General features: G+C 41.4%; 1 protein-coding gene across 1 annotated transcript in view; it reads left to right on the top strand.

The window, feature by feature from the left end:
* The window catches only part of LOC102244857 (T-kininogen 2-like), a 16,834-nt gene extending 4,493 nt beyond the window's left edge, over positions 1-12,341 (top strand). Inside the window, exons 3-5 of the mRNA XM_005853255.2 lie at positions 8,076-8,183; positions 8,299-8,388; positions 12,208-12,341. Coding sequence (XP_005853317.2) covers positions 8,076-8,183; positions 8,299-8,388; positions 12,208-12,288 — 279 coding nt within the window. The 3' untranslated portion in view covers positions 12,289-12,341. The remainder of the gene's footprint in view (positions 1-8,075; positions 8,184-8,298; positions 8,389-12,207) is intronic.
* The last annotated feature ends 342 nt before the right edge of the window (positions 12,342-12,683 follow it).

Raw genomic sequence — 12,683 nt, 5'->3', positions numbered from 1 at the left:
CCCCCCAAACCTCCCCGGCCTTCCCGTTGTAGTTTGACAGTCTGTTTGATGTTGCTCTGCCTCTGTATCTATTTTTGTTCATCACTTTATAATGGTCTTAATTATCTATAAATGAGTGAGATCATGTGGTATTTTTCTTTCATTGACTGGCTTGTTTCACATAGCATAATGATCTCCAGTTCTATCCAGGCTGTTGCAAATGGTAAGAATTCCTTCTTTTCTACAACAGCATAGTATTCCATCATGTAGATGTACCACAGTTTTCTAATCCATTCACCTGCTGATGGGCACTTAGGCTGTTTCCAGATCTTAGCTATGGTGAACATGCTGTTGCAAATGGTAAGAGTTCCTTCTTTTTTACAGCAGCATAGTATTCCATCGTGTAGATGTACCACAGTTTTCTAATCCATTCATCTACTGATGGGCACTTAGGCTGTTTCCAAATCTTAGCTATGGTGAATTGTGCTGCTATGAACATAGGGGTGCATATATCCTTTCTGATTGGTGTTTTTGGTTTCTTGGGATATATTCCTAGAAGTGGGATCACAGGGTCAAATGGGAGTTCCATTTCCAGTTTTTTGAGGAAACTCCATACTGTCTTCCATAGTGGCTGCACCAGTCTGCATTCCCACCAGCAGTGCACAAGTGTTCCTTTTTCTCCACATCCTCTCCAGCACTTGTCGTTTGTTGATTTGTTGATGATAGCCATTCTGACAGGTGTGAGATGGTACCTCATTGTTGTTTTGATTTGCATCTCTCGGATGATTAGCGACTTTGAGCATGTTTTCATATGTCTCTTGGCTTTCTGAATGTCCTCTTTTGAAAGGTGTCTATTTAGGTCCTTTGCCCATTTTTTGATTGGATTGTTTATCTTCCTTTTGTTAAGTTGTATGAGTTCCCTATAAATGTTGGAGATTAGGCCCTTATCAGATATAATGTTGGCAAATATGTTCTCCCATGTAGTGGGCTTTCTTGTTGTTTTGTTGATGGTTTCTTTTGCTGTGCAGAAACTTTTTATTTTGATGTAGTCCCATTTGTTTATTTTCTCTTTAGTTTCCAATGCCCTAGGATCTGTATCGGTGAAGAAATTGCTTCGGCATAGGTCTGAGATTTTGTTGCCTTTGGATTCTTCTAGTATTTTTATGGTTTCCGGTCGTATATTTAAGTCCTTTATCCATTTTGAGTTTATTTTTGTGTATGGTGTAAGTTGGTGGTCTAGTTTCATTTTCTTGCATGTATCTGTCCAATTTTCCCAGCACCATTTATTGAAGAGACTGTCTTGACTCCATTGTATGTTCTTGCCTCCTTTGTCAAATATTAATTGAGCGTATTGGTTGGGGCTGATTTCTGGGCTCTCTATTCTATTCCATTGATCTATATGTCTGTTCTTGTGCCAGTACCAGGCAGTTTTGAGAACAGTGGCTTTGTAATACAGCTTGATATCTGGTATTGAGATCCCACCTACTTTCTTCTTTCTCAGGATCGCTGCAGCTATTCGGGGTCGTTTTTTGTTCCAGATGAATTTTTGGAGAGTTCGTTCTAGGTCTGTGAAATATGCCGTTGGTATTTTAATGGGAAGTGCGTTGAATTTATAGATTGCTTTGGGCAGTATGGACATTTTAATGATGTTGATTCTACCAATCCAAGAACATGGTATGTTCTTCCATCTCTTTATGTCTTCCTCTATCTCTTTTTTCAACGTCCTGTAGTTTTCTGAGTAGAGGTCTTTTACCTCTTTAGTTAAGTTTATTCCTAGGTAGCTTAATTTTTTTGGTGAGATGGTAAATGGGATTGCTTTTTTAGTCTCTCTTTCTGCAAGTTCACTATTGGTGTATAGAAATGCCATAGATTTCTTGGCGTTAATTCTGTATCCTGCTACATTGCCGAATTCTTTTATTAAGTCTAATAGTTTTTTGATGGAGTCTTTAGGGTTTTTTAAGTATAATATCATGTCATCTGCAAATAAGGACAGTTTTACTTCCTCTTTTCCAATTTGGATGCCTTTTATTTCTTCTTCTTGTCTAATTGCAATGGCTAATACTTCCAGTACTATGTCGAACAGGAGTGGTGAGAGTGGGCATCCCTGTCTTGTTCCTGTTTTTAGGGGAAATGGTGTTAGTTTTTGTCCATTGAGTATGATGTTGGCTGTGGGTTTGTCATATATGGCTTTTATTATGTTGAGGTATGATCCTTCTATTCCCACCTTGCTGAGAGTTTTTATCAAAAATGGGTGTTGAATTTTGTCAAATGCTTTTTCTGCATCAATTGATATGACTATGTGGTTTTTTTCCTTCAATTTGTTTATGTGATGTATCACGTTTATTGATTTGCGGATATTGTACCATCCTTGCATCCCTGGGATAAATCCTACTTGGTCATGGTGTATGATCTTTCTGATGTACTGCTGGATCCGATTTGCTAAGATTTTGTTGAGTATTTTGGCATCTATGTTCATGAGGGATATTGGCCTGTAATTCTCTTTCATTGTGTTGTCTTTACCTGGTTTTGGTATTAGGGTGATGCTGGCTTCATAGAATGAGCTTGGAAGTGTTCCTTCCTCTTGGATTTTTTGTAGTAGTCTGAGGAGGATAGGTTTTAGTTCTTCCTTGAATGTTTGGTAAAACTCCCCTGTGAAGCCGTCTGGTCCTGGGCTTTTGTTTGCTGGAAGCTTTTTGATGACTGCTTCAATTTCTTCCATAGTTATTGGCCTATTGAGGTTTTTAGATTCTTCCTGATTGAGTTTTGGAATGTTGTATTTTTCTAGGAATTTGTCCATTTCCTCCAGGTTGTCTAGTTTGTTGGAGTAGAGCTGTCCATAGTATTTTTTAACAATCATTTGTATTTCTGTGGGGTCTGTTGTTATTTCGCCTCTATCGTTTCTGATTTTGTTTATTTGGGTCCTCTCTCTTTGCTTTTTGGTGAGCCTGGCTAGAGGTTTGTCGATCTTGTTTATCCTTTCAAAGAACCAGCTCTTGGTTTCATTGATTTTCTGTATTGTTTTTTTGGTCTCTATGTCATTTATTTCTGCTCTAATCTTTATTATCTCCTTCCTTCTGCTCACTCTGGGCTTTTCTTGTTGCTCTCTTTCTAATTCTTTGAGATGTAGAGTTAGATGATTTACTACAATTTTTTCTTGTTTTTTGAAGTAGGCCTGCAGAGCTATAAACTTCCCTCTCAGGACTGCTTTCATTGAGTCCCATAGGTTTTAGATTGTTGTGTTCTCATTGTCATTAGTTCCCAGGATGTTTTTAATTTCTTATTTGATCTCATTGGTAACCCAATCAATATTTAATAACATGTTATTAAGTTTCCAAGTGTTTGAGTGTTTTGGGTTGTTTTTATTGTAGTTTATTTCTAATATTATGCCATTGTGGTTATTGATTTTTTCATCCATTTTTTCTTGATTCTTGCATAAGTTGTTGATTTTTTTCTCCATCCGGTTTATGCACTCTGGGACTCTTATTCTGAATCTTTTTTCTGACATGTTGCATGCCTCTGTTTCACTTAGCTGCTTTTCTGGCAATTGCTCCTTTTCTTTCCTTTGGGTTTTTTTTTTTTTGTCTACCCATGTTTGATCTCACTGACAGATCTAGATGTTGAGTCATTCTGGGTGGCAGTGGCTCCTCGGGCTGCGGTTGCTTCTCGGGCGGTTGTGGTATCAGCTGCTCCTCAGTTGGCAGCAACTCCTCTGGCGGGTGCTGATCACAGCCATGGTGGTTCCTCTGGCTGGTGGTGGGAGGCTTCTCACACAGCTGCTGTTCCTCAGACAGAGAGTGTGCTGATCACGAGGCTGCTGTTCCTTGGATGGGGAGGGCTACTCACACAGCTGCTACTCCTTGAACTGGGGCGGACTGCTCACATGGCTGCTGTTCCTTGGATGGGGGCTGGCTACCCACACAGCTGCTACTCCTTGAACTGGGGCGGACTGCTCACACGGCTGCTGTTCCTTGGATGGGGGCTGGCTGCATGCTGCTGTTGTTTCTCTGTTGTTGTGGGCTGCTTGTGGGGCTTCTGCTCCTTGGACATGGGCAGGTTGATTGCAAGGCTGCTGCTCCTTGGACGGGGGTGGCCTGCTCACGCGGCTCCTGCTCTTTGGATGGGAGTGAGCTGCATGCATGGCTGCTCATCCTCAGATGGGGACAAGCAACTCACCCGGCTGCTGCTCGTTGGACAGGTGCAGGCTGTTTGTGGCTCTGCTCCTCGGACCAGTGCGTGCTGCGCAGGGCTGCCACTCCTCGGACATGGGCGGTTTGCTCATGTGGCTGCTGCTCCTCGGACCGGGGTGGGATGCTGCTGCTCCTCAAATGGGGACAGGCTGCTCACAGAATTGCTGCTCCTCAGATTTGGGGTGGGCTGCTCACACAGGTGCTGCTCCATCGGATTGGGCAGGCTGCTCGTGTGGCTGCTGCTGCTGGGACGAGGGCAAGATGCTTGCACAGCTGCTGCTCCTCGGACTTGTGCAGGGTGTGGTCTGTGCACAACTGCTGCTCCTCAGATGGGGGCGTGCTACACAGGGCTGCCGCTCCTCAGACGTAGGCAGACTGCTCATGCGGCTGCTGCTCCTTGGACAGGTTGGGCTGCTTGTGTGGTTGCTGCTCCTTGGATGGGGGAGCGGGCCACTCACACAGCTGCTGCTCCTTCGACAGGGGCAGGCCACATGAGGCTGCTGCTCTTAGGCCCGGGGCAGGCTGCTCACGGGGCTGATGCTCCTTGGACAGGAACGTGCTGCTCACGTGTCAGCTGCTCACATGGTTGCAGTGCCCTGGACTGAAGCGTTGGGCTGGTCAGAGGGGTGCATGCTTCAGAACTCACAGTAACCTGTGCCTGGGGTGGCTGGAGACTCGTTGACAGTGGGAGCACAGTCGAGGTAGCAGGTCCCTGTCAGGGGTGGCTGTAGAGTCCCAGGTGTTACCTGAGGGCACCCTGGGTGGAGGTGAGGCTGGGCTCTCAGTTACATCAACTCTCCCCTTCAAAAAGGCGAGGCCTCTGAAGAAGAGCTGGCCTCGTTGAGTCACTAGGTCGTAAGACAAACACATACTCAGTCAAATAAATTAGTCACGATTTGAGTTGGTATTTGTGAGTTGCCTCAAACAGTGTCTAAACACAGTAAGGCCCTGGCAGATGTGGCTCAGGGGTTAGAGCAGGGGTGGGCAAACTTTTTGACTCGAGGGCCACAATGGGTTCTTAAACTGGACCGGAGGGCCAGAACAAAAGCATGGATGGAGTGTTTGTGTGAACTAATATAAATTCAAAGTAAACATCATTACATAAAAGGGTACGGTCTTTTTTTTTTTTTAGTTTTATTCATTTCAAATGGGCCGGATCCGGCCCGCAGGCCGTAGTTTGCCCAGGGCTGGGCCAGACCCTGTTAACTCCCAGGGACTAATCAGATTTTTTAAATCCTTCGTACCATTCAGGGTGGAATCTGGGTGTGGCTGTATTCCTTGCCTGGAGACTGGAGGGAGGGGTTATAGCTTCAGTAGAAAATGGCTGCCCAGGTCCTGGACTCAGGCGTGACTAAGCATTCAACTCACTGCCACCTCTCCTGGACCCCCTTCTTTCCCCAGCCTCTCCCCAGATTCCACTTGTCCCCACCTTCTCCTGCTCCTCAGCACGGGTGAGTGTCTGTATCTGAAATGTCCTATGAACAGGGTTCAGTGAAAAATATAAACAAACGCTGGCCACAGAAACGGGGAATGCTGAGTCTCTGTAAGCTCCTCTCCTACCGGCACTGCATGGTCTGGTCAGTGCTTCAGGCTGCTCCCTCTGGGCTCAGTCCTCTGTAATTATGGCACCCAGATCTCAAATCCCCCGGCGCCAACAGTCCTGCGGATCTTTTTTCCCAGTCAGAGGCTGTGCCTGTCCCAAGGGACGTGGCTGTGTGCTGCGCGGTTTCCCTCTGACCCTCTGGGTTCAGAGATCTGGCAAACGTTTCTGCCCAGATCCCTGGTTTTTACCTTTCCAGGGGAACTCTGCCCTTCCCGGCTACAAACTGTCTCACCAGCTGAGTCTCCTTCGCCAATTCCGGGTGGATGTTATTCGTTTCAGCTGCTCATTCTATTTGCTCCCGGACAAGCCTTGGGATGCGTCCACCTATTCCGCCGCCATCTTGTCTCCCCTGAGTTTATTGATTTAATTTAAATTGTTAATACATTTGGAATTTATTTTGTTATGTGGTTATCTCTACTTTAAAAAAAAGGTTGAGCAGGATGGGTTTGAGCAGGGAAGACTTTTGTTAAGAATGACACCTGATAATAACGGCAACATAGATGCCATCATGAGGCCCTCAAATGGGAGATTTACATCTATTTAATTCCTTCTTCTTATCCCTGAATAGAGTTGAGCCATCAGTTGTGGTTTGTGTCACATATTGTCAAGTTTCTTAGGCAACATTACTGTGATCAACATTATTGTTACTACGGAAAATTGGATTAAGATATATTCTGAAATGAGCAAGAAAATTTACGATCACCAAAATATAGACCCTATAACCCTCTTAGAAACTTCCTCCCCATTTACACCTATACCTGGAGTCTTAAAAGTTAAGTATCAGATTTTTCTTAAAAATGTAACCATGTTTACCTAGCAGAACAATGCCAGAAAAAGTAGAGGGGAGCTTAGCTCCTCCTATGACTCTGTTCTCCTGCTCTCTTCCTCCCGCCACACGATTTCCATGCCTTTAAAAAACACAGAGAAAGGGAAGACTATTGTGCTTTGGCTTTTTCAAACGAGATTCTACTATTACCGTGTGACTTAATTATTTTATTTCTTAATACACTTTTATTGATTTTAGAGAGAAAAGAAGGGAGGAGAGAGAACCATTAATCTGCTGTCTCCTTCATACCCTCCCACCCCACCTGGGATTAAACCCACAACTTGGGCATGTGCCTGGACTGAGAATCAAACTCAGGACCCTTTGGTGCATGGGATGACACTCAATGAATTGAGCCACACCAACCAGGGCTGTAACTTCATTTTTAAAAATAATAGTCATCTCTCTAGGTCAACTGATATATTCATGTATTCTTTTACACACACACACACACACACACACACACACACACATTTAGATACTAGAATCAAGTATTGAATAACTTGTACTAGAAATTCGCCATATCAAATAACTTGTTAACACACAATTTAAAGTCACTTTTTACCGAGTATATTTTTTAGGTGTAAGAGATGTAAGATATGGCATTTTGAAATGACTTTTAAAAAGCCATATGTGCAATTTTATTGAAGTCAGTGCATTTTAAAAAGCATGAGTTTAATATTTTAAATAAATAAAATGTGCCTCTTTTATATGAAAATAAATAAATTGGGCCACGAAATATTCATTGTGGACACAGCATTGTATATATAAAGATTAAAACTTTTGCTACAGTACTGGCCAGTGTCACTCAGTTGGTTGAACAATGCCCTGAGCACCAAAAGTTTGTGGATTCAATTCCTAGTAAGGGCACATGCCCAGATTGAGAGCTTGATCCCAAGTAAAGGGCCTGCAGGAGGCAGCTGATCGGTGTTTCTCTCTCTCCCTCTTCCTTCCTGTCCCTCTAAAAATCCATTTTAAAAAACTATTGATAGAGACTAAAACTGTTTCTTAATATAAAACAATTAAGAGAGGCAAACTACAAAATCCAAAGACTTTTCCTAATCACAAAATTTAACCCACAATTTCTGTAGTGACACTAACTCGGTATTTCTCTGATTCAGGTCTTGGCATGACAATAAGGCATACTTAAAGAAAATGTTTAAATTTTTCTTCCTACTCTTCTTAGATTCTATTACTTGAGCGCTTGAATGTTGTTGAATAATAAAACTCAGAAAGTATAAAATAAAAATTGTAGCCTTGTTTCCTTTTAAGGAAACAAGACCAACCAATAGCCAAATATTTTACACATGCATACAAACTAAACGTTAATTATCAAACATTTGTACTTTATTTGTATACCTTTCATTTGAGCAGTGTATAATTAAAATTTTAATATTCTCCCCTAAGATCCCTTAGGGTAAAAACATTTCATTTATTATATAATATTAAAGGAGGTTCTACTTTGTGTTAATTAATTTTCCAGGTGGTGAATGGATTCAAATATTTTATTGAGTTCACAGCCAGGGAAACCACATGTTCCAAGCAAAGACATGAAGAGTTGAGCGAAAGTTGTGAGATCAAAAAACATGGAGTAAGTAGTCATGCAACTCTCTAGTTATTCCCTGGATATCTACTTGATATTTTATACTTGTATAAGTATTTCATGAATAACACTTTTCTCTTTTGACTTTTGTTTTCACTGATAGGCAAGTCTAAGATGCACTTTTGATGTTTACTATCCAGTAGGTGAGAAGAATAGAATTGACTCTACTTTCGAATGTCAATCACCAGGAAAGGTATGATTCTAATTAGTCAGCTTGGGTAAATTTTGCTCATTCTGCAATGTCCTATTTGGGGGTTGAAAATGAACCACAATTTTAAATGAATTGGGGGACTATCTTTTTAGAATGGAGAGAACTCTCACATTTCTGTGCTGACCTTTCTTTTTATGTCTAGAAAGGAAAACAACAGTCAGTCCCCTAATCACTTCTCACCCATCGTCAGTGTCCCATCCTTCAGGAGGCTCTCTCTTAATGAAGGGCAGCCCCTGCCTTGCAGAGCTAATACTAGCTCTGGGGCTTTAAGACATGCCTCAGAGGCTTCTCTGGCATCTGCCTCCATCCAAGGGACTTGGGAGAAATACAGATCTTAAACCCCACTCCACTTCAATTGAATCCAAATCTGCATTTTAACATGGTCCCCAGGGTTTCATACCCACATTCAAGTGTGAGAAGCATTAGCTTGTATCATCTTTTCCAATTCTTAAGAGAATCTTGGGAGGTAAGTAAGACTTTTCCCATTGTTAAGGATGAGACACTAAAAATTACAAAGATGATGAGATCCTGAAGTGGGTAGTAACATGATCAAGTGCTTGCTCTGTCCCAGGCACTGTACTGAGGGCTTCACACATATTTTTCTCTTGACAACTCTCTGAGGCAGGTGCTGCTGTTATTCCTATTTTAGAGATGAGAAAAGTGAAGCTAGTGGTGCACGGATGCAAGTGTAGGTCAAACCAGAGTCATCCGTGTTCACATGATGCTAACAACTAGGCTCTGGCTTATTTGACGCAAAAGACCATGCTTTTTGCACCACTGACACTGCCTCCAGCATCCTGTTCTCACCAGTAGTGAAATGTAGATAGAAATCATCCAGATCTTCAAAGCGAGTTGCCTCTTGTCTTTCTTTTTTTCTGATTTAGATTTTTGCCCTGTATAGGTATATATGTACTCTAACACAGACGTTATACAAAGGCTGCATTTCAAGCTTGTGAATATGTCCTAATGTGTTTCATCCCAAAAAAGTAATTGTGGGCACATGCTGCATATATATTCAGTCCACAAAGCCATTTGGGGTCTTTTGGTATAAAAACTGTAATTGTGCTAATAGAATTAGTATCAATTAATAAATAATGTGCCATGGTATTATGTAGTTCAAACTCCCAATTTTTCCAGATGAAGAAAAACCTCTCAAGTTTAGAGAGTATTATTAAGAAATATCCACAAATTATAAAATCAATCAAAAGAGGAAAAGATATTCATTCTCATCTTTTTTGCAATATTAACATAGTATTTAAAACCTGGCTAAAGACTTGCTCCATTGTAAACCAAGTTAACATTGCCAGGTCTCAGTCCTTTCTTTCTTCATTGAGAGTGTGGTTTCCACAGTAATCCATTCATTTTAATATTTCCTGGTTAGACCACATTGCTAAAAAGACCTCCAGGTTTTTCACCTTTCTGATCAGTACAAGTGGCGGAAACAAAAGAAGGAACAACTGTAAGTCCACCCCACACTTCCATGGCACCAATTCAAGGTCAAGAGCAGGATTCAGAAAAAGAACAAGGAATCATTCATGACCATGGCTGGGGCCATGAAAAGCAAATAAAATATGGCTTTGGCCATGGCCATGAAAATGAGCATGATCAAGGCCATGTGCACAAAAACGGATATGATCTTGCACATGAGAAAACAATACTTTGATTAGTTAAGGTCACAGATCTGTTCTGTCTCATGTAAATGCCAAAGTCATTTAACATTACATCTGCCTTCTCCTACTCTTTCTCCTTCACATTTTTTTCATCCTCCCAACATCTATTGAGAACCCAATATGTGTCAGAAATTGTGTTAGGCATAGTTTATATATTCAACACTAGGGGCCTGATGCACGCACCAGCTTCCCTCTGGCACCAGGACCCGGGCTTCCTTCACAGCCCCAGCTTCTTCTGAAAGGCCATCCGGAAGGACGTCCAGTCTAATTAGCATACAATGCTTATATTATATAAGATTATTTGTTTTCTTGTTGTATAATAATTAAGAGTTCTGTTTTTTACATACATGATATCATTTGATTCAATATCCTACTCCATTTTTTAAAAAATAAAAACAACTAAAGCTCAAAAAAAAAGAAAAGGTAATATGGCCTAGCACATAGACATAAATATGAGCAAGGTCATGGCCATGAAAAACATAAAAATAAAGGAAAACAGAATAGAAAGCACAATGGTTGGAGAACAAGTTCTTCTGAAGAAAGTACTATATCTACAGAGACACAAGAGAAGACAGAAGGGCCAATACCCCTCCCCTCCCTAGCCCAGTCAGGTGTAGAAGTTCCCTTTCCTGAATTTCAGGACTTAGATCTCACTGCAGCTATGATGACTAATACACCACCAACTCCCACAGAGAATGATGATTCTTGGATCCCTGAAATCCAGATAGAGCCCAATAGCCTTTCATTTAACCTGATATCTGACTTCCCAGAAAGATAACTGATTTCCCAGAAACAACTTCCTGCAAGTGTCCTGGACGCCCCTGGAAGCCAGTTAATGGAATGAATCCAACTGTGGCAACAAAAGAATTTCATGATTTCAATCTCTCTGATGCTTTATATTAATGTATGCAGCCATGGGTGTTTCTTTAATAATTCACCATCCCCTTTAACCATTGTCCACATACCCTGATATAATGCACCAAAAACCATGAAGCTTCAAACAGCCTAGAGAGAAGTGGTGAGACTCCCAATGGGGACACCATCAATTTCTATGAACAACACAAAACTGTGTGCAGGATTCTACAGACTTTCTGAATCTTCCTCACAAGTTTTCTTAGCTAGCACAGAAAATGGACAAACAAATGTGCCTTGTGGCCTACTGCAACTTGCTTTTCTAATAACAAATATGTACCTTAGAATGGATGTCATCGACTTTCATACATAGATTCTTGCCATTCTGAATAAACGGTGGCATCTGGTCTCTGAACATATGTGAAAAGAAGGAAAGTCAAGAGACTGAATGTTAAACTTCTTAATAGGGCAAAAATAATAATAAAAGCTACCAGAGGTCAAAGAAGGACAACAAGAAAGACAGACTGGCCAAAGGGAGGACAGGGGGAAGTAAACTAATTGACTTTCTGTTTCCAAACGGGCTAGTCATATCAAATAGTTACTCCCACTTCACAAAGCTATTCTGATAATTCTCTTTCTGAATCAGAGTGTTTCTCAGAAGTCAGCAAATTCTATTTACTCATTAACTACTCTTTGCAACAAGGCTTTGAAATAGGAGTTTTCTGTTTGTTTATTTGCTGTTGAGGCTAGAATGAGCAATCTTCAGTTTTTAGCAGCTCTGAGTTTAATGATAACAATGAAAAGCAGGAGTAGTGACATAGAAGGAAATCTTTTTTTATAATTGAGAAGGGAATATCATAAGATGTGGCAGAAAATTTATTCAGAAATTTTATGAGGAAATGCCTCTCTAGCCACAACTTATTATCAAATCATCTTTAGCTAGGGCATTGAAGAGCGCTGATTTTTACAAAAAAGGGACAATATGATGGTCTTTAATTGTTTCTAATATGAGGGAAGTATGCATTTCATAATTACTGCTGTGTTCTGGCTAGTGAAACAGGACAGGGCTTTAAACAGCTACAGTTGCTTGTGGAGGCATGTGCCACTGCTACTTCAAGTTATTGGATGCATTTGAGCCTCTGAGTTTTTATTCCATTTCAAACATTATCTGTACTTTTCAATAAAGAACCAATGATGTCAGGAACAAGCCTCATCTTGTCAACTGGTTGCTTCTGTTGAATGATAACACCATATTAACAGAATTTTACTATACTTACAGAAGCAACTAAGACCCTGCGTGTACAAGGGCCGACCTCGGGAGGCAGGGACACAGCCAACATCTAAGAGTGAGGCCTCTTGACCAGTGGGCAAAATCTCCACGTCTCGCACAATAGCCCAGCATCCTGTCAGCAACCCTGAATGGAAGAGCAAGAAGATGGGATAGAATGGCAATGGAGAAGAATGCCATTTTATCATTCTGTTTCTGGGTGAAATAAAGTTTGATCTTAATGTTCACACTCCTGGTTCATTCACACCCATCCTGCAGCAAAGTCCAGTTGATCAGAGAGCACACTCTACCATGGAGACTCATAATGCAACTCTGGAACATGAGAGGATCCCTTAAGTGGGCCTTCCCTACCACCAGGATCTCACATGGCCTCTAAATCAAGGATTTGTGGGCAATGTTTCCATCAGCAATCTAAGGAATCTCTCTACCTTCCCTTCTTCCTCTCTCTCCTTTTTTTTTTCACTCTC

Source organism: Myotis brandtii, unplaced genomic scaffold, assembly GCF_000412655.1.
Source record: "Myotis brandtii unplaced genomic scaffold, ASM41265v1 scaffold1019, whole genome shotgun sequence".
In the NCBI taxonomy this organism is placed as follows: domain Eukaryota; kingdom Metazoa; phylum Chordata; class Mammalia; order Chiroptera; family Vespertilionidae; genus Myotis; species Myotis brandtii.
The sequence above is the reverse complement of the archived record's forward strand: the minus strand, read 5'-3'. Positions and strand labels throughout refer to the sequence as shown.